Source organism: Malaclemys terrapin, chromosome 6, assembly GCF_027887155.1.
Source record: "Malaclemys terrapin pileata isolate rMalTer1 chromosome 6, rMalTer1.hap1, whole genome shotgun sequence".
Lineage (NCBI taxonomy): Eukaryota > Metazoa > Chordata > Testudines > Emydidae > Malaclemys > Malaclemys terrapin.
This window is the reverse complement of record NC_071510.1, coordinates 57,151,952-57,173,302: the sequence shown is the minus strand read 5'-3', so window position 1 is coordinate 57,173,302 and position 21,351 is coordinate 57,151,952. Positions and strand designations below refer to the sequence as shown.

Sequence of the window (21,351 nt, the reverse complement as noted above, 5' to 3'; positions counted from 1 at the left end):
TATTAAGAGAATAAAGTTGGCCATTCAGTCTTAATTCAGACCCTTTGTTCACATCCATTACAGTATTATCTTTAATATTACATGATTACACTATTTGTTCTATCAGATCCTGGTTTCATTCTGTGCACAAGATGGACAGTGAATGAGATAGAGGGTTGCAAGTAGAAAGGAATGTTGTCTTTTATGTTTAAGGCAGTAGAGTAAGACCCAGCAGAGTGAAGTATTCTCCCTGGTTCAGATGCATACATCCTACATGATTGTTGGCAAAGTCTGTCATGCGTATGTGCAAGCAAACTGAATTAAAGTTGTACGGATTACCTTAATTTTGGCATTTCCTAACTTTTGCGTGTTTGACTTTGTAGCCTTAATGTTCTTTTAATATAATTTTTGTCTAATACTGTATAAGGCATATAGCAGGATACAGTTTCATGGGAAAAGCTACAAGATGAGTAACATAACTCATTTCTTTACTATATACATGTTGCCTCCTGTACATTAATTACTGTTTACTGTTTGTGTTCAGATGACATCACTTTACTGGGATTTAAAAAAAAATTCTCAGTTGTTTAAATCCTTCCTCAGTTGAGAGGCAGTAGTTTATTTATAGATTTGACACTACATGTTGTTAAAAGCAACCTTCAACTAGATTGCTGTTAAATATTACATAGCTGGTATGCTCATTTTTTGAACATGTTCCTAAAATCCTTTGGGTATGGTTAAATATCTTGTTTAGTACCCAAAAGGACTTTGCTTATAATAGGAATTAATATCGTCCCACTTCTCTATTTAAAAATAAAAATATTTTGAATAATAGGAATAAACATAGTCTGAAACTGTTAAACAGCTGAGTGTTTTTCTTCCACTTAATATCTTAATGGAATGTTTAGCTTGTCTATTGTATTTTAAAAGGCTAGTGTAGATAATAAGTGAATGATCAATAATTTGTCTGTCAGTAACCAATTAATTGATAACCAGTAATTGACAGATACCTCACGAACCTAATGAGGAGGGTTTTAATTAACAGCAGTGTCATATATATATATAAAACACGAGAGGTAATTGTCCCACTGACTCTACTCCACAGTGATGAGGCCTGAGCTGGAGTACTGTGTCCTATTATGGGTACCACACTTTAGGAAAGATGTGGATAAACTGGAGAGAGTTCATAGGAGAGCAACAGAAAATGATAAATGTTGTATAAAACCTACCTATGAAGAAAGGTTAAAAAAAATAGCATGTTTAGTCTTGAGAAAAGAAGACTGAGGGGGAACTGCTAACAGTCTTCAAATATATTAAGGGCTATTATAAAGAGGATGGTAATAAATTTTCCAGAGGAGATAGAATGAGAAGTAATGTGCAGCAAGGGAGACTTAGGTCAGCTATTTGGAAAAACTTTAAAAGGGTAGTTAAGCATTGGAGTAGGCCTCCAAGACAAGATGTGGAATCCCATCTTTGCTCAAACTATTTTAAAACACCTCCAATCACCTGTCAGGTATGGTCCAGGTTTACTAGGTCCCGCCTCAGCATGGGGAGCTGGACTTGAACTCTCAAGGTCCTTTCTAGTCCTACATTTCCATGATTCTCTTAGTCTCAGCCCCAGAAAGGGCTGAAAATGTTAATAAGTGTTAATAAGTTTAGCAGTTTGAGGTCGATTTATGAAATAACTTTTTGTACACCTCCCTCTTCTCCAGCATAACTGATTCTTGTGATGGTCATTCCACTGTGCATAAAACTATCCCCAGGATTTTGCAGTGGGCTAGAGAGTTAGTACTTGGGAAGGACCCCAAACTTTATTGATTCATTTTACATTTTGGATGTGAGATCCCCAGCTTCTTGCTGCCAAAATGTTAAGGGCTGTTATAAAGAGCTACAAATTTCCTTCAACCCATCTAAATGTCTACATCAGTTTGCTTTTTCATGGTTATCATTTCAAGGAAAAGAGACCTAGACATATGACTTCTAGTAAAAGATTCTGCTTCATGGTGACCAAAGGACAATTTTGTTAACAAGGGGCTTTCACAAAATTACTCCAATGCAATGTTTAACAGCACAAATATAGTATAATGTGACTGTTTTCTTAATTTTTTTCCCTACAACCTTAGTGAAGCCATAGTCAGCTTACTGAAATTGGAAATCATTGTCACACCATCAGATGGTTAGTTCCCTATGATCCCTTCTAATCCAGGCATGCTATGTACATTTCTACCACAAAAATCTTGTTTTAAAGACAAATTTATAGGAATAGATTATGGAGGTAGCAAGTCTCATCTCAGTAGTTCAGAATAAACTTAGTTTTCGTATGTAAACACAGTTTTATGGGAAAAATACTTTTATGGTATGGCACATGGAATGTTAATATTAAAGGTACTTCAAGATAAATGATTGGCTGAGTGAGAGAGTACCTGACTGTAGTCCAGGGGTTCTCAAACTGGGGGTCATGACCACTTACAGAGTTGCGAGGTTATTACATGAGGGGTTGCAAGCTGTCAGCCTCCACCCCAAACCCCACTTCACCTCCAGCATTTATAATAGTGTCAAATATATATTTAAAAAGTATTTTTAATTTATAAGGGGGGGCACACTTAGAGGCTTGCTGTATGAAAGAGGTCACCAATACAAAAATTTGAGAACCACTGCTGTAGTCGATGTACTGATTCCCATTAGGTTAGTTTTTGTGTTTAGCTTTATTTGGGACAAACTTGTATAAGTGGTTTGAACCATTAATGTTCTTTCTTTAAATGTATACATTTGTCATAATATGTACAATTTTTATACCAGGAGGCTGGGCCCTTGGTATTGTGTGCATTATTAACAATGCATTATCAAAACGTTTCTGTTGGGCTGTAAATTTACACAATGGTTTATAGAGAAGACTGGGTATTGTAGATGAGTCACTAGGAACACAATTATCAGAGGGGTAGCCATGTTAGTCTGTATCCACAAAAACAACGATTAATTCAATTAAGAACTCTGCAGTTGTTGTAAATAGTTATTTACCATCTTAATGTAAAACAAAAGGTGACGTTCCATGCTAGTTCTGTTCTAAAATATGACGTGAGGTTCATTTTCTTCTATAGTCAGGTGAATTATGTATTAGTGAGACAAGAAATTATGCAGTTAAGCTGCTGAAATAGTAAAATGGAGTTGAAATAAAATTATCATTGGCAATTTATAAATAAGTTACTTTTTATATTTGTGGTGGTATATACCATTTCATTAGCATTAAGACCTAAATTGTGACTGAAATGACCATTTTAAAAGGGTTTAAATGCTTTCTATGACAGGATATTCTCTATAGATCTTAGGCTAATTTGGACTGACTTGAAAACCCAGCAATTGTACAGTTCTGTGTTCTAACTTTTAACCTTGTAAGGGAAAAATTAGACTACAAAACTGTTTGTGATCGAGTAAGGACTGTTTGGATTGGGCCCTTGATAGATGCCCAAATTAAACAAGCCATGAAAGAAATTTTTATTACAATTTTAAATAGCCTGTAAACCCTTTTGCTTTAAAACATTTTTCTTCTATTCATTTTAATATGCTCACTGATCACAAGTATAGTGTAGAGTTTTTAATTTAAAAATTAATAATACCTAATTCTTATATAGTGCTTATGCAAATATATCTGCTAGACAGGGAACCACCTCCTTGCAGTTTCAACATTGTGCTAACAAGTTTGATGGATCCACCTTTTGAATCCCTAGCTACATGTTCCCTCTTCTATCTAGCCATCAAAACAGCCTTTTTATTAGCAATAACATCTGCTAGGGGAGGGTGATGGAAATACAAGCACTAATGGTAGGACCACCTTTGCACTGCATATATGTACAGGGTGACCTTGGGACTTCACCTGAAGTTCTTGCCAAAGGTAGTCTCGGGCTTCCCTCTCAACCAAACAATATTTCTACCTTTTTTCCCTGAGCTTTTAAATCAACAGAAGGGAAGCTAAGCTTCACACCTTAGATATATTTAGAGTGCTCTCCTACCTTGGCAGAAATAAGCCATTTTAGGTGTCCTCTAGATTCTTTGGAACCTATGGTGATAGGATAAAATGTCAGGAAGTATCAACTCAGAGACTTTCTCATTAGGTTTCTACATATGTTAAGTTTTACTACAAAATAACCAATTTAGACGCACTGTTGAGGGTTACAGCCCCTTTACTAGAGCTCAAGCAGATTCTACAGCCTCTCTGAGAACTGTTCCAATAATAGAGATATGTTGGACTGCTACCTCAAGTTCAGTACATACGTTTACACAGCATTACTCTGTAGTAGAAGCATCAAGATCTGGTGCTCATTTTGGTGGGGCTGTCTTGCAATCATTCAGGTAAACTCCTACTACCCCAGTTCTCCCCCATCCCCTATCTAGATCACTGCTTGTTGTCACCAACAGTGGAATATATATGGATAGGCACTCAACAGAAAAATTACAGTAACTGTGGTTCTTTGAGAAGATGTCTATATATTTTCCCTGATCCACCCTCTGTCCCAGCTACTGTGTAGTATTATAATACCTGGATTCTGTACTGACAAAGGAAGAGGAATAGTTAGGGTTGCTCGCCCTTTATGGATTTGGTTGGAAGGCCCAAAGATGCTCGAGGCACTGGTGCAGTTCCAATAGATGATGTTGGCCAAAAGAATCTGAGCTCCAGTGCGTAGGGAGCATGCACACCAACAAGTGGAATGTGTAGACAACACATCTGCAAGAACCCTGGTTACTGTAAAGTAAGTTTCTCTTATTTCTATGGAAGTCCTCGAAATCTGTCTCATCCTGTTTAATCCCCCTCTCCCAGAGCTAAATGACACTGCTATCCTTCTTGTAGTGAAGGGCCATATGTGACTGCATGTATGTACTATCTGTAAGTATAGCTCTCTACTTGGCAACAGAAATTTTCCTCTCTACTCCCACTGTGCAACCTGAGGACAGGCGAGTTAATGAGGAAGGGTTAGTAGTAGGTGCACCTTGAAGGCAGAGGGTGAGTGAGATGCCAAAGAGGATGGGTATGTATGAGAGTGAAAAGGGAATGGAGTGGAGGGCACTGGGGCCTCTGTAGACATAGGGAAAGACTTGGAGAGGCTCCAAGCTACTGCAATGATCAGGAAATCGGGTGGAGGAGCTGAAAGTTTATAAAAACTGTAGATAATTTTCTAACACAAAAGGTATTATACCCAACATGAGAGAACTCTATTTTGTACCTATTTATAATGGATAAAGATGAAGATAAAGATAATTGATTGTCGCTGGACTGGAAGTTAGTTGTGTAGTGACCAGTGGTTATGATTTGATTACATTGCATATGGGCAACTTGAGGATAGATCCATCCAGTAATGCATATACTTGGTACTTCAAAAGCGAGAAATTTCCAAGGCGGAGGCCAAAACTAAGAAAAATGTGAATGAAAATGTGGAGTTCTTGAATAGTTTATGACATAGCCCAAAAGCCAAAATTTCACAATGAAGCCAGAAGGGCATCAATGACTGAAAGCCCATACTGCTTCAGTAGCAAAGAGAAGGCAGGAATTGGACTTTTTTTTTTTTTTTTTTTTAAATGTTGCAAATAGAAAAAAGAGGAAATACTAATCAATATAAATTTCAAATTCTGAAATGCAGAAAATGGATAGGGGAAGCTGAAGACCTGAGGGGAAAAAATCTGAGTGGCAGGAATAGGGACCACAAAGAGTTTTTAAAAATGTTAGAAACAAAAGAAATCCTAGCAATGGCATAGGCCTGTTTAATAGATGGAGATGGTAAAATTGTTAATGATGTGGAAAAGGCATAAGTCTTTATTTCTGTTCTGTATTTGGAAAGGAGTAGGGTCATGTACTTGTATCACATGAGTATGAAGAAGTACTTTCCAGTCTGTTAGTAACTATGCAGGATGCTAACATTTACTGGGGGTAACCATTTTGAAATTAGCAGGTCCAGGTAACTTGCTCCAGAGAGTTCTAAAATAGTTGGCTGAGGTGATCTGTTCTGCTGATATTAATCTGTAATAAATCTTGGAATACCATGAATATTCCAGAAGAGTGCTAATGTGCTAGTATTCAAAAAGAGTAAGTGCGATGACATGGGTAACTATAGGCTGGTTAGCCTGACATCAGTCCCAGTCAAAATAATGGAAATACTAATATGGGATTCAATTGAAAACTAAACAATAGGAATATATTTTAATGCCAGTCAACATGCTTTTGTGGAAAATAGGTCTTGTCAAACCTGATTTAATTCTTAGAGATTATAAATTTGGTTGATAAAGGTAATTGTATAAATGTATTAGACTTTGGTAACACATTTGACTTCAGGCTGCATGAAGTTCTGATTTTGAAAATTAGCAATATACAGCATCAATAAAATACACCAAGTGGATTAAGCACTGGCTAACAGATCCCAAAGTGTTTGTTAGTGAAGAATCCTCATCAAATAGGGATGTTGCTAAGGAGGCAGGCTCTGAAGGCATTTATATTTGGCCCAATACTATCCAACATTTTCATCAATGATCTGAAAATATAAAATCACTGCTGATAAAATTTGTGGATTACGTAAAAACTGAGGGAATGGTAAATAATGACAGAACAGCCATACAACCAAATGCAAAGTTGTACACCTAGGAACAAGGAATATACCCCATACCTACGGAATGGGGAACTCTGTCCTGGAATGAACGGACTCTGAAAAAGTTTAGGGGTCATAGTGGACAAGCAGCTGAACATAAACTCCTAGTGCGATTCTGTGGCAAAAACAGCGAACGTGATCCTTGGATGTATAAACAAGAGTAGTGAATAGAAGTAGAGAGATGATTTTTATCTCTGTATCCCGTGGCATTGGTGAGACCAGTACTAGAATACTGTGTACAATTCTGGTATCAACATTTTAAAGAGGATGTTGACAAATTAGAGTGGGTGCAGAAAGTAGCCACCAACATTATTTGAGGGCTGGAGAAATGTTTTGCACTGAGAGACCTAGAGTTCAATCTGCTTATCTTATCAAAAAGAGGATTGAGAGGTGACTTGATTACTGTGTATAAGTACCTTCATGCGGAGACAATACTAAAGGGCTTCTTTATTTAGCAGAGAAAGGCATAACAAAAACCAATGGTTGGGAGCCAGATAAATTCAAATTGGAAACAGGCACAAATATAATAGAGGGAGATTAAACATTGGAACACATTGCCATCTACCCTGGTGGATTCTCCATCCCTTAATGTCTTCAGATCAAGACTGGATGCCTTTCTGGAAGATACACTTTATCCAAATGCATGATACTGGACTCAATATAAGAGTAACTGAGTGAAATTTAATGGACGATACAGAGGAGGTAATCTAATTATTTATCTGGTCTTAACTCTGAGAATCTATGAAAAAGGCGGGTGTTATAGGGGAAACCCAAAAGGTGGGTTCAAGTGGTGTAAAGGAGGCAGCTGCTGAAAGGGGTGGTTATCAAAGCTTGCAGCTCCACAAAAGCAAATTACTTGAGATCTGCAGTCACTCACCAACCAAGTTGCTGGCACAGCGGAATTCAGGGTTAATGATTGACTGTAGTGAACCTGAAAAGGGTTATGTAGGATTTGGAAGACCGATTTTCATGGTTGAGTCTTAAAGTACAGCAATTAAAAATCTAGAGTATCCCATCTCCATACACAAGAGATGCTTGATGCATTGTCTGACTAAAGGAAAAAATTGTAATTCTAAAACAACTTGTTAGAGTGACTGCTAGAATTATGTTACAATTGAAAGTGGGAAAGAAGGTGAGAAAGTAATCACAATAATGGGTTTTAATGCCTCTCACTCATCCCTTTTCACTGCTAAAAACTCTTTGGTGGACCAGCATAAATGTACCAATAAACTTTTCTAAGTACTGATCTTAGACTAGTGATCAGCAAGAAAAATTTCAATTCTGGACTAAAAAAATCAGAGTTCATAAATATAATCTGATTTATTTTGACAAGTGTACTGTAATTTAGTTTTAATTTTTGATACTTTACTTTCACAAAAAATACTGTAGTATATTAATATACAGTAATGAGCTCATTACAGCTGCCTGCTATTAATCTATGCTGAGAAGTGAGTTGTGACTATTGTGGAAGCAGAAAAAGAACTGACAGAAAGGGGATGCAATGTATGACAGTTCATTAGCAAGAGTCAGGCTAACTGTAATCCTAATAACGCGAGATTTGTAGAAGCAAGGAATGTGTGAGGCGAGTGGAAAAGAACTGTGTAAGAAGTTGTTGCAATCTTGTGTAAATAATGTGTAAATAATATGGAATGTAGACTAAGAGTCTATATTAGTAAGCAAAACAAAAAATCAGAATAACCTATGTATAAACAAAATGCAGTTGTTGCTCATTATTGTCTGTAACAAAAGGTATAAATGCTTGTGGAAATTGTTTACCTGTTAAGAGACCTGTTTATTCTCCAACACTATCAAGATTGGAGGAGAGTTAAGGGATTATCAAAATAGTGATGTTGTAGGGCATATTTCTCCCATTTATCTGCAAACATTGAGAAAACAATACCCCATTGGCCTCAACAATAACTTTTACCCATGAGGGCTCTAATCCTCAGTGCAGGCAGTCATTCCAAATGGGAATTCTAAAACAACTTGGGCTATCTTCACTATTTAATCTAAACTTTCCCTATTATAATCCTTTTATCAGTCTCCTTAAATTGAACCTTCAAGGTCAAACAAATAGTTTTCATTCTTGTATTCAGATAACTTTAAAGTATGTGGTGAACAGTTCAAAAAAAGGAAGTGTGGAGCTCAAAAGGATTTTTCTTTTTTACATAAGCTACAGGAAAATTAAATACAAAGAAATTGAAATGCACTAACATATAAACATGAACCAAAACATGATCTGCATTATTGGAGTTAAATGGTTAAACCTTTAAGTCAACAATTTTAAACAAGTAAAGAATATTATAAAATAGGCTAAACATAAGTTGAGTATTTAAGAACATTATGTTCAAACATAGTTAATGCTTACTACACATGCAGCACTACACTTTATGGTCAGTACTCTGTTTGTTATAAATAAGTAATAAACCACAGCAACTGGTTGCTTATGTTCTTCCAGGTTCGTTATGGTAGGCTGTCTGATCATTTGCTTACATAATCACTACTATACTTTCTGTTTACAAACAAGGATCTCACAAACTTAGAGCTAAGACTGCTGAAGTAATTGGTGTAATGCATAGTCAGTATTAGCTATAAGAAGCCCAGAATTTCACCAGAATCAGTCATCATTGGGATTTGTGGACTGTTATCATCCAGTTTTTAAGTTCTCAACCATTTTGATTTAATGGATTACACGCATGCAACAGCCAGCCATGTATCTATGCCATGCCGAGAGTCCTAGACCATTGTGATATCAAAGGTAACTCAACCAGTAACCACCCTTAAGAACACAAGAATGGACATACTGTGGGTCAGACAAGTGGTCCATCTAACCTGGAATCCTGTCTTCCGATAGTGGCCGGTACCAGATGCTTCAGAGGGAATGAACAGAACGGCAATTATCGAGTGATCCATCCCCTGTCATCAATTCCCAGCTTATGGCAGTCAAAGGGATGGGGACACCCAGAGCATCCCTGACAATCTTGACTAATAGCCATTAATTGACCTATCCTCCATGAATTTATCTAATTCTTTTTTGAACCCAGTTATACTTTTGGCTTTCACAACGTTCCCAGCAACAAGTTCCACTGGTTGACTTTGTGTTATGTGAAGAAGTACCTCCTTATGTCTGTTTTTTTAAACCTGCTGCGTATTAACTTCATTAGGTAATGCCTGGTTCTTGTATTATGTGAAGGAAGTAAATAGCACTTCCTTATTCACTTTCTTCACACCATTCATACTTTTATAGACCTTTATCATATCTCCCTTAGTCATCTCTTCTCTAAGTGATCAGTTCCAGTCTTTTCAATCTCTCCTCATATGGTAGGTGTTCCATCCCCTAATCATTTTTATTACTCTTCTCTGTACTTTTTCTAGTTCTAAATTTTTTGAGACGGGGGTGACCAGAACTGCACAATGTTCAAGGTGTGGATCAGGGGCCGTCCTTAGGATTTACGGGGCCCTAATCAGTATTATTAGACAGGTGCCCCTATGCCCGACAGCAGCCTGGTCTCGCAGCCCAGGGGGAGGGACGAGGCAGCAAGGATACCGAGCTGCCTGGCCCACCTCACATTGGCGGGGAGTCACAGTTCCCTGCAGAGACCCCCGTACCTTCTCCCTCATGCAGAATGCGTGGCACCTGCACATTCGGCTCTTGAATGTGGCCCCTGCCTAAGGACACTACAGTTCGCACTGGGTTTGCGGGAGCCAACCTGCTATTACCTGCTGTTGTGGGCAGTAGGTGAAGCTGCCGCTTGGGGAGGCTGTGGCCTCACCCATACTCCACCCCTGCTCTGCCCCACGCCCTGCCCCCCCACTCTGCCCAGGCCCCACCCTTTCCCCACTGTCTCCCTTCTCTCTTCCCTCCCTGTCCCTGCTCACCCCCTTCCAGCCAAATCCCTGAACCCCAATGAAGCAAAGGACATTAGAAAGAAATTGCCAAAGAGGGTGACAAGTTTCAGAGTAACAGCCGTGTTAGTCTGTATCCGCAAAAAGAAGAACAGGAGTACTTGTGGCACCTTAGAGACTAACAAATTTATTAGAGCATAAGCTTTCGTGGACTACAGCCCACTTCTTCGGATGCATCCGAAGAAGTGGGCTGTAGTCCACGAAAGCTTATGCTCTAATAAATTTGTTAGTCTCTAAGATGCCACAAGTACTCCTGTTCTTCTTTTTGCCAAAGAGGGTGGTTTTTTTTTCTTTTGGTCGTTCCCCCTTCCCACCCCCCCAAAAGAAAATGGAACATGTTTTCAACTGCATGCCAGATGGTGAAGACTGGACATGCAGAAGGTACCTAATTAAAAGCACTAAATTTGGGAATAAAAAATGTCAGTCACAGGTATTTTGATATACCCTGAAGTTTGTCAGATTTATTTGCAAAAACTTTGTAATAAGGGCAAGTCTGCTGTCCTGCTGAATACAACATTAAATATGGAATACATGATGCAGTTCTTCTCTGTTTTACATTTTCTTAATCAGTATTTCTAAGCTGATTTTATATTTTAAACATACTCTTAAGCCTTCATAAAGTAATCATTCCAGATTACTACATATTTAACTCACTGAAACAAAGACATTATTTTAAATTAATCAGTCAAAGAGATTCATAATAATATTCATTGCTTTTAAAAAAGGGAACACTAATTTTCTTTGTGTGATCACCATAACAATAGACATGTTTATGAAATTTCACCAACTTTAAAAAACAGATTTTCAAAGATTTTAGGTATAACAAAGGATGTTATATCTTACTAAGGTATTGATTTTGCTGGAGGGTTCTCTTAAACCTAGTTAATCAAATAGAAGTTAAGAAAGGGAAACTAGTTTGTCCAGCTATCTGGAAGGAAAGGGGTGTTGTCCCTTTAAGGGCTCTCTTCAACAGGGGGGTGAAGGGAAAAAGGGATGGACAGGAAGACCTTGGAGGCAAGTTTTTGTCCTATAGTAATTTAAATTAAAATGTGTATTTTAGATAAGGGTGGTCTTTTGAAGGATTTATTTAAAAAATTATATGTCTGAAGATCGAAGCATTTAAGGCTAAATATGAATACTCAGACTGTGCATCTAAAAATCTATGCAAGGATTTTTTAGAGATGTGATTTTTATAATCTTAAGCAATCTTGTAATGAAATATTTTTAAAGCCAATTTTAAACTAAGGTCCTGTAGATTAACCTGTTCTGAGTAAATATTACAGTAATGCAAAACTGTTTTTATCAGTAAATTCAGAAACTGACAGTATATACTTAGGGGTTGGCAAATGCCTGTTAAATGGCTTCATTACCACTTGAATGGCTCTTTAACAGTTTCACTGTTGTGCTAATACATCTGGCAGGCTGGAAGGCTTTTTCACTTTTAAGTTACTAGGTCCCCTCCTGAGGAAGACTCACCAGGCTGCAGCAGCTTGCTTTGGGAGCCTGCAGAAAGGGTCAGAACATGGATCGGAAGAGGGCAGTGGGTGGACACTAAGGCCCAGGGGTGCCGCAAATTTTTGGGTGCTCTACACAGCCCTGTATGCTGCGTAGGGACAGTCCTGGTATGGATATACAATGGATTTATATAGTGGCATTGGATATTTTCTGTTTTGTTATCTATCCCTTTCCTAGTGGTTACTAACATCCCATACTGTGCAGCTAATTTGTGCATAACAGTTTCATTGGCTGCATGAAGGAGACTGCACAGATGGTGGATTATTTGGTTTAACTGCCAGACCCATGAAACAGCACAGGGTTTCACATACTAGTTTGTAAGCAAGAGAAATCTTGCTTGTAATTTACAAATCACTTGTAAATTAATAAAACTCATGAATATTAAATGAATTAACTTCAGATTTCTCCAAAATTCAATCTTTGTCTTTATAATAAGTGGTGTTGATCACAACCAATATTACACTTGTCTGGTCTAAGAGGGATTTAAAGCCTGTTCTTAACTAGAAAAATGGACACATTTTTATTGTATAGTGTCTGCCAGTGCCTCCATAACATTGTGAAGTAGGAAAAAAAAGAGTTATGGACATGTTTTGGCATATCTCCCATGCACGTCTGCCATTGTTAACTCTGCCTACATACCTGACAATGCAGCCAAGCAAATTCCATTCTGCAGCTGTTTCCTTCATAACAGCATGTAGCTGTAGAAATTAACTACATAACTCTAAAGGAAACCCAAAAAACCTGCTAGTTTCCATAGATTTTTCACAAGTATTTTGAATGCCTTAAAAATATTACAAACAGATTGAAAAGTAGTATTTATGGGCAACAAAGATGGCAATGGAGATGAACAATTCCTGAGACTTTGGAGTTAACAAATCTCTTACTTGTGATCCACTGAGGATAAAAATCGTTCTGTTTTTCACTGTGGTGGTGTACACAACAATATTTGTTAACAAGATGTATCTTCAATTCTGAGAAGTGTTAAAACTATACTAAGTACTTTGTGGACCATCGGTTTCATTATTCACAACTTTTCTTTTCCCCGCCTTCGACCCGTTTGCTTGCAACGGTTTTACCTTGTGCTAAACATTCCTCAGCTGAATGATCGTTATGGAATGTTCAGTTGCTGCATTTTTTGTTAGAAAAAAGTACTTGATGAGAAAAATGTGTTAGCTTTTCCAACTTTGCCACTCTTGTACGCACATATACAGAAATAGACAATTCTAAAGGTATACTGTGTTCCTTGCCAAAAACATGTTCCCCTTGCACGTCAATTTGTCCCATTACAGTTGCTCTTTTTTCTTTTTTTATATCTCCAACTGTCTGTGCTTCCTCTTTCTATAAATCATCTGGCTCTCATTCTTGGATTTCTGCACCTACAGGTCCATTGGATAAGCCAGAAGTTTGGGTTTGGGTTCCAGAAAATGGAAAAAGACCACTTGAAATTTTGAGTTACAATATCCTTTTGCATATATATAAAGCAATAGACTTGGGTCTGGTCTATAAGCTAAGGGTATGATGGGTTTTTTTTTTGGTCACTGCAGTAGTGTGTGTACAGTTATAATGGTATAAATGTACCTTATGCTGGTATAGCATATTCCCTTCCCTTATGTAAATAAGCTATACTGATATAAACACTTATGTATTGGTATAACTGCGTCCACACGAACTATAGCAGTCTAGATAAATTGGTACATTCGTGAGCTGTTAAAGCCCCTAAGTGTCTTCAGAAGGTGGAACAGTAGCCAAACTGGTTTGCTGTTATGGTCTAGCAAAATGGTTCTCACTACAACCACCAGTAACAAGCAAAAAAAGAGGAAAGATGCTTTCAATGGGGCACGTATGGAGAGTGGCAGCTGCTTCTACTGCTACATTTGTGGCACCCACAGTCATGTACCACCCACCCACGCCCACATGCAAGGGCCTGCTACATGGCTAAAGACCTTTAAGTGTTAGACCACCTGCAAAGGATTGCTCGATTTTAGTCGCAGGACAGCTGTTTGGCCGGTTGTGGGTTCTGGGTCAGAAAAGATGGGTGCATAGTTAAGACACCTAAACAACCTTAGTTCTATCTTGTAGTGACATCATGAGGAAAAAATATGAACACTATCTAATGTACCTTTAAAAATCAGTTTAATTCTAGACCACAAGCACTAGTATGCAGCAGTCATAATTGTATGATTATTGTGTGGCATCACTACAGGGCAGATTTAAGATTGTTTTGATGCCTTAACAGCATTTTTATACCTTCACATGTTTGGGTTTCTTTTGAGTTTATCCTTACCTCTAAATTTCATGGATTTATAATATTTGTTCTTGGGATAATTACATAATCCCTTTAATGGATTTTGACCTTTAATTACTGATATGTACTCTCAACTGTACATTTGTCTGTGAAGATGGTAAAATTTTCCAGGAACACTATCTCTCTTAAGTCACATGTTGGTCTGAATTTTTTACTTACTGTTGAAAGTATTACTTAACAGTACTATAACTGAATGATTATAAAGAAAAACTTTTATCACTTTGTGTATATTACAGTACTTCATGCATAATCTGTTTTGTAGTTTCCCATGTGTAGTCAGTAATTTTTATGCTTTTTATGAGTCTTTAACAGAGTGACCGACAAGAAAAAAACATTAAATAGAATAGGAAAATGTTACTATAAAATCACAAAAATTAGCAACAGAATTTGTGAGCATTTATAGTACGTGAGTTAAAGTAATTTTTTAAAAAAGAATCTTCAACTAGATTTCAAGTAGACATGAGTGTCCCTTCCCCAAACATGTTTGTTGTACCCAGATGATGATCTCTAAGGAGAAATATGAGCATGGCTGCATTACTGCTCTGCATAAATCATACTAAGCTAGAAAACAAATTATTTTTTGAGAATATTATATAGATATTTTGAATCAAAATTAGATATTTTGTATTCTTGTATGCCAGTACTCAGAATTCTTTTTCATCTAACAGCTTTTTAATATAGTGCTGGTGTCTGAGATTTGGGATCAAAGCAATAAATTTGGGTGTATTCTACGTAATACTTAAGTGAGAATAATGGAGGAATTTCTTCACTTCTAGTCTCAATGCCTTGACAAAGACTATGTTAAAAATCCCATAAAGAGTTAAATTGAAATGCCAATAGACATTTCTTATCAAATTTACCACTCAAACATGGAAAGAATTGGAAAACGATTATGTGCAGTACATTTTGAATACAGTCTCGGTTAACATAAAAATAATCCTATTAGCATCCCAGTTTTTGAGTTCGCCAACATGCGCTCTAATTGTAGATCTCAGGAAGATCTCCAAGAAGTGCAAAGGATCATGTTATTTTGTTACCATCCATAGAGTCTATGTACTATTTTTAGTACCAATGAACTGAAAAGAGATATGAATGAGAGGGAGGGAACAGTATAAAGTTGCCAAATAAGCTGTAATTACAGTTCTGTAAGTGAGAGTGAACACCATTTTCAAGTATTAAAAAGCGGTTACAGTCTTCATTTGATTTCTAAATTTATTCTATCAAATGTTTCCATTCAGAAAGTACATGAAATAGTTAATTCTTATGTGAATCAGTAATTTAAGGTATTCATGTGGCCAATGGAAGGGGTCATGTCTACACTGCAAACTTCTGCTGGCAAAGATATGTCCGTCAGGGGTGTGAAGAAGTGTGATCCCCAACTGACACAACTGTGTCAGCAAAAGCCATTATGTGAGCCATTATGTAGTTGACAGTTATACCAGTAAAATAGCAGTTTGCTTATATAAGCTGCATCTACACTAGGAGCACTTTACTGATATAGTATACTGGTATAGCTATACTGAGAAAGTGCTTTTAGTGTAGGCATGGCCAGTAATGCAAACTCAGTAACAGATTTTCTCAACTCAGCACATAAGGTTTTATTAATGTAATTGTGTTACTTCCAAAAGATACTTTTATGGCTATGGTACTGGATGCTGTTTTGAGAAACGCACATTCCTGTGTGTGTTTTCTGTTAATGTTTCTGGTTGAGTGAGATGAAGAACTCTAGTAGTCACCAAAATTAATTATTTTTAGATAGCCTATAATAATGCCTCATGCATTCTACCTGGCATTAATGGCATTAATGGAAAAAAATAATAGGAAAACTGGATGCCTAGATAAATGCACTTTTTGTTTTTAAGTTATCCTTCTACTATTCAATTTCCTACAGATTGTAATAAAAGATTTTACTAAAATGGATTTTTGTAAAACAAATAGGACTTAATTTAGATACTAAATGTCAAAAGTGAGCAAGATCCATGCAACTAAGACTTGCATCATGTATATTAAATTCATAATGTTAAAGAGATATTGCCGGAACACATTTGACTTTAAATTTGGGTTTAAATTTAAATTTAAAGGGGGGGGGGGCGACGCATGAAGGGAGGGTGGCAGGTGGAGGCCGGCGACCCATCCAACACTCCCCCGCTCCCTGACTGCCCCCCCCCCGACTCCCCTTACCATTCTGGCTCCACGTGTTTGCAAAACACGCTGCCCGGTGGGTTGGTTTGTGTGTTACACAGGGCTGCAAGCAGAGGGAGCGGGGAGCAGGGGAGGGCTCTGGCTGCTGGAGACCAATGGGAGCAGTTCAATTTGGCCCAGCCGCCCAATCAGCAGCCGCACTCTACATGGAAGGGAGGGAGGGAGGCGAGGGAGAAAAAACCCCTGGACATTTTAACCTTGTTACCAATTCCTCCCGGACGGCTATTTAGAAACACAAAAGCCGGACATGTCTGGGGAAATACAGACGGATGGTAACCCTACAGCGTTAAAGAAACTAACAAAAATAATCATGCTTAGGTGCCTAACTCCCATTGTTTCCCATTGAAAATCCCACTAGGCATCCATCTGCATATTTAGGTGCCTGAATACCTTTGAAAATTGGTAGTGGGAAAATAAGCTTTCATGCTTTTTCAACTCCCAAGTGATTTCTAACTAGTCCAGATGAAGGAAGTGTTCTCTGAACCTGCTACCCTGTTTCCCCGAAAATAAGACATCCTCCGAAAATAAGGCCTACTTACAGTTTTGCCTCTCGTTGTAATATAAGGCATCCCCCCGATAATAAGACCTCCCCGATAATAAGGCATCCACTGATAATAAGGCATTTTTCATTTCTGAAAAATAAGACATCCCCTGAAAATAAGACCTAGCGCATCTTTGGGAGCAAAAATTAATATAAGACACTGTCTTATTTTCGGGGAAACAGGGTAGCTAAACTGAAACCAAAAATAATTAAGGCAAAACCTTTTGTGCACAATAGCAATTGAAAGTACTTAACATTTAGAAAAATGTAAATACCATCATTCACTCTGTTGTAAAGACTGAAAATAATATGATATTTAATGCAGTACATGAAATTGTGACCTGTTATAAAGCCTGAGTTGACCTCAGAAATTAAGTATGTTTTTTCCTTGATTTTTTTATGTAACTAAAAAGAGCAGCACCCTCTATCTCATTATTATTTGCAGAGGGCTCATTGATGCAGTACATTTTATTTATGTAAATGATTTTAATAGATTATAATGTTTAGACCTTAACATAGCTTGTCAGAATTTCAAATTAAATTTTAAACACACTTATTTTTAAAAAAGGAAAATGTATTTGAATTATATAAAAAATCCAATTTAAGAAAATCTGATTTTTTTTGTTTAAAAAAATATTACTGTTATCCATTCTGAACTAAAGAACAATAGTTGAAATAAAGTACAGTTTCATGAACTGAATCTGCACTTACTGTCTAATGTGTAATGGGTAGCTCTTGATTTTTATTTTTAAAAAAGCTTTAATTCTTTCAAAATTGTCAAATACTTAGTTTCCAGCAGAAGCTATGAAATGGATACAGCAGGAATAATGAAGTTAACTGCTTTAACACTAATGATTTTTCATACAGCTTTAAAATCAGTTTTTATTAGACAGATATGTTTTAAAGTGTAGATCCAACTAATAAGCCTTAAAATTAATATTGCTGTAAGCAAGAAATAAGGTATATGTTTACATTTAGGTAAGTACTCTATAACTAATTATATATACATATTTTTTCTTTTCCAGACGGTATACCTCAGGTTTACTATTTTGGCCCTTGTGGCAAATATAATGCCATGGTGCTAGAACTACTGGGACCTAGCTTGGAAGACCTATTTGACCTGTGTGATAGGACATTTTCTCTTAAAACCGTTCTTATGATAGCTATACAGTTGGTAAGTATAAATATATGTGAGTTTATATATATTTAATAATGCGAGTGTGTTCATTACTCCAGTATGTGGACAGTCTTTGTAGTATAGATTAAATACTAATTTATCTGATAAAGGATCTACAGTATACAATCTGTTAAATTGTGTTGGCTGTATTGCAGTCCTTTATAGGACATACAACAATGAAGTATTATTTAGTTGTCATTTTTTTATGTGCCATAATTTTTGCCTTAGTCTTTAAGGACAGTTGCATAAATTCAGTATGTGTTTTGAAGAGCTCATTTAATTGTAGCCTAAAGTCATAAAGCTCAGTTTGACACACTCATTTCCATTAGAATAAGCAGATTAAACTCTTAAGTAACATAGGCATTTGCCATCTTACACATTCTTAGTTATAAAATTAGGAAAGGGCAATACAAAAATGCATGGTACAAGCAGAATTGTTTAAATGGAAAATTTGAGGTTTTGAGGCATTTTTTCTGAGTAGTCTGCCATCAGACTAGATTAGAGTAAAAGCCAAATAATATTGTTTTTATTTTCATTGGCGCAGATTTATATTTACTAAGTAATTGCATCTTTTTAAATCCAGATATATAGTGCACCACTTTTTTTTTCACCATGGGTAAAAAACTTAAATGCCATCTGTGCATTTTAAATGCCAGTATTTCAGTAATAATAGCATTTAAAATGAAATAATCAGTATGAACATGTTACTTAAATGTCACTGAGGAGGGGGATATCCATTTTATGGCATGAATGGCAAAGATTCCATTCATCAATAAAGGCTTATAACATCACAAATGCAAAATCATTTAACAAGCATTCTTTTCCGAATATAAAAATGATTTTCAAACCTTAATTTATACATCTAGGAGGAAAGCCATATTCATATTGACGATGCACTGGCTAAAATTTATATGTGCAGAACTTTGCATGTGCTTACAGATCCTTGATGCTGATAGCAAAACAGTGTAATTCCAGGTCTTAGTTTCGTATCCAATAATGTGCACAAAAATGCATTCAATACAGCTTGCTCACTGTCGACTTTACATTGTTTCTTTTTTTGTGATTCATATGAAGCTGTAAGTATAGATTTTTTTTATATGCAAGTGGTGGAGTGTATTTTCCTGTATGCACGTGCTCATGTCCCATCAACATTAAGTGGAATTTAGGCATATGTTGAGAGGAAAACAGTTGTCTATAATTTGTTTTAAAGGTGATAAGACATCCATATATATTAAATATATATATATATATATATATAAAGCTGATGTAACAATACTTGTTTGCATCTACCACGCTTTCTTGTGGTAACCTGAAGCTTAAACTAAACTCTGTCCTTTCTTCTCTTTAATAAAGATTTCTCGTATGGAATATGTCCATTCAAAGAACTTGATATACAGAGATGTAAAACCTGAGAACTTCTTAATAGGACGACCAGGAAACAAAACCCAGCAAATTATTCATATTATAGATTTTGGTTTGGCAAAGGAGTATATAGATCCAGAAACAAAGAAGCACATACCATATCGAGAACACAAGAGCCTTACAGGAACAGCTAGATACATGAGTATAAATACACATTTAGGAAAAGGTATGTTTGCATTTTAAATGCAGAAACAAAATTCAACAAGTATACTAACTTTGTATGAATTGGTATTTACTTCTGAATCATCCAGTTTGCAGATTGTTAAAGAAACAAATTCTAATCTGTGCTCATCAAAAACTAAAGACTTATGCACTGAATCACATTGTTATTAAAACACTATAAAAATAGGATTCTCTTGGTTCTAAAGTCATCGTACCCCATATCATCTCAGATCATGATCACATCTGTTTACAAATATTACAGTATGTTTTGTTGTATGGAATGGTTAGATAACAAGGATGGCCAAACTTCCTGACCCCCCCCACCCCCACCCCCGAGCCACATACGACTATCTTCAGAAGTTTGAGAGCCAGAGCACACCTGCTGGGGCTCAGGCCTTCAGACCCGAGACTGGGTTTGGGGTTTCAGTCGCACTCCTGCTGAAGCCCTGGGAGCCCCGGCAGGTGCGCCTCACTGGGCAGAAGCCTCGAGTCTCTCCCTCCCCGCTGGGCAGAAGCCTCAATCCTATCACCCGCTGCAAGTCAGAGGTCCTGAGTCCCCCCCAGTCTGGTAGATGGAGACTCTGTGAGTTGCACTTTAAGGGTAAAAGAGGTGCATGTGGCTCACAAGCCACAGTTTGGCCACCCGTGTTATATAATGAGGATGAAGTATGTGTGATAAACTTTCTTTTCAAAATGTGTTTAGAAATATCACAATTTTTGTTGTTTTTTAGCTTACAAAGTGAATATATTGGGTGTGAAAGGATTGAAGTTCTCTAAATGCAATAATAGATACAGCTTAGACAGCAACACTACAGGATTTCCATGCTATCTTGCCACTCATTGGCGTCAAACGTAGTTCTAGTTTTGATGCCGATTGAGTCCTTTGCCCTTCTGCTCAGTAGGGGTGTGTCAGTTACGAAATGAACACTTTCCATAAAGAATTGTATTCTTTGATTAAATTAATGTAGGTGACTGAAATACCTGTATATGGTCACAGCTAATTTTAGGTATTAAGGATTATGCATTTAAGATTTTTTTTATTTTACTTGTGTTTGAGCACACCATAATGTACAAGGAAAGAAAAATAAAACTTTTTGGGAGCAGTCCATAGTACAGAACCCAGCTATTAATGTAATGTATGTGTAACATACACAGATCCAGCAAACAAAAGTAATAGAAATCACATGACTAGCAGAGACCGAACATCCAGTGTTGTCTGAGAGAGAGCTTCTTCAAGAAGTAATATTGAAATAACCTATGTGACGTAATTAACCTCTGTCTTCCTGAACACATCCTTAAATGTTATCTAAAGGGAACCTGTTGCACAGAGACACATTAAGCCTTTATCCTACTTTTTGTTTCTGCGAAGAGCATTAGGCTACCATCTCCATAGGCACAGCTTTTTAAGCCTCTCCTTCCCCCCCACAGTCCCCCAGCTCTTTTTTTCTTTAGTTCCAAGTCTGTTCTTGGGTTTTAGGAATGAAGGATTCGGGTAGGCTTGAGTGTCATACTT

The 21,351-nt window shown here is 36.9% G+C and overlaps 1 protein-coding gene across 5 annotated transcripts in view; it reads left to right on the top strand.

Annotated features, from left to right (window-relative positions):
• CSNK1G3 (casein kinase 1 gamma 3) overlaps positions 1–21,351 on the top strand; it is a 128,208-nt gene that overhangs the window by 52,931 nt on the left and 53,926 nt on the right. For all 5 annotated transcript variants that reach the window (XM_054031948.1, XM_054031946.1, XM_054031947.1 and 2 more), the window contains 2 exons: positions 18,103–18,251; positions 19,608–19,842. In XM_054031948.1, coding sequence (XP_053887923.1) covers positions 18,103–18,251; positions 19,608–19,842 — 384 coding nt within the window. The remainder of the gene's footprint in view (positions 1–18,102; positions 18,252–19,607; positions 19,843–21,351) is intronic.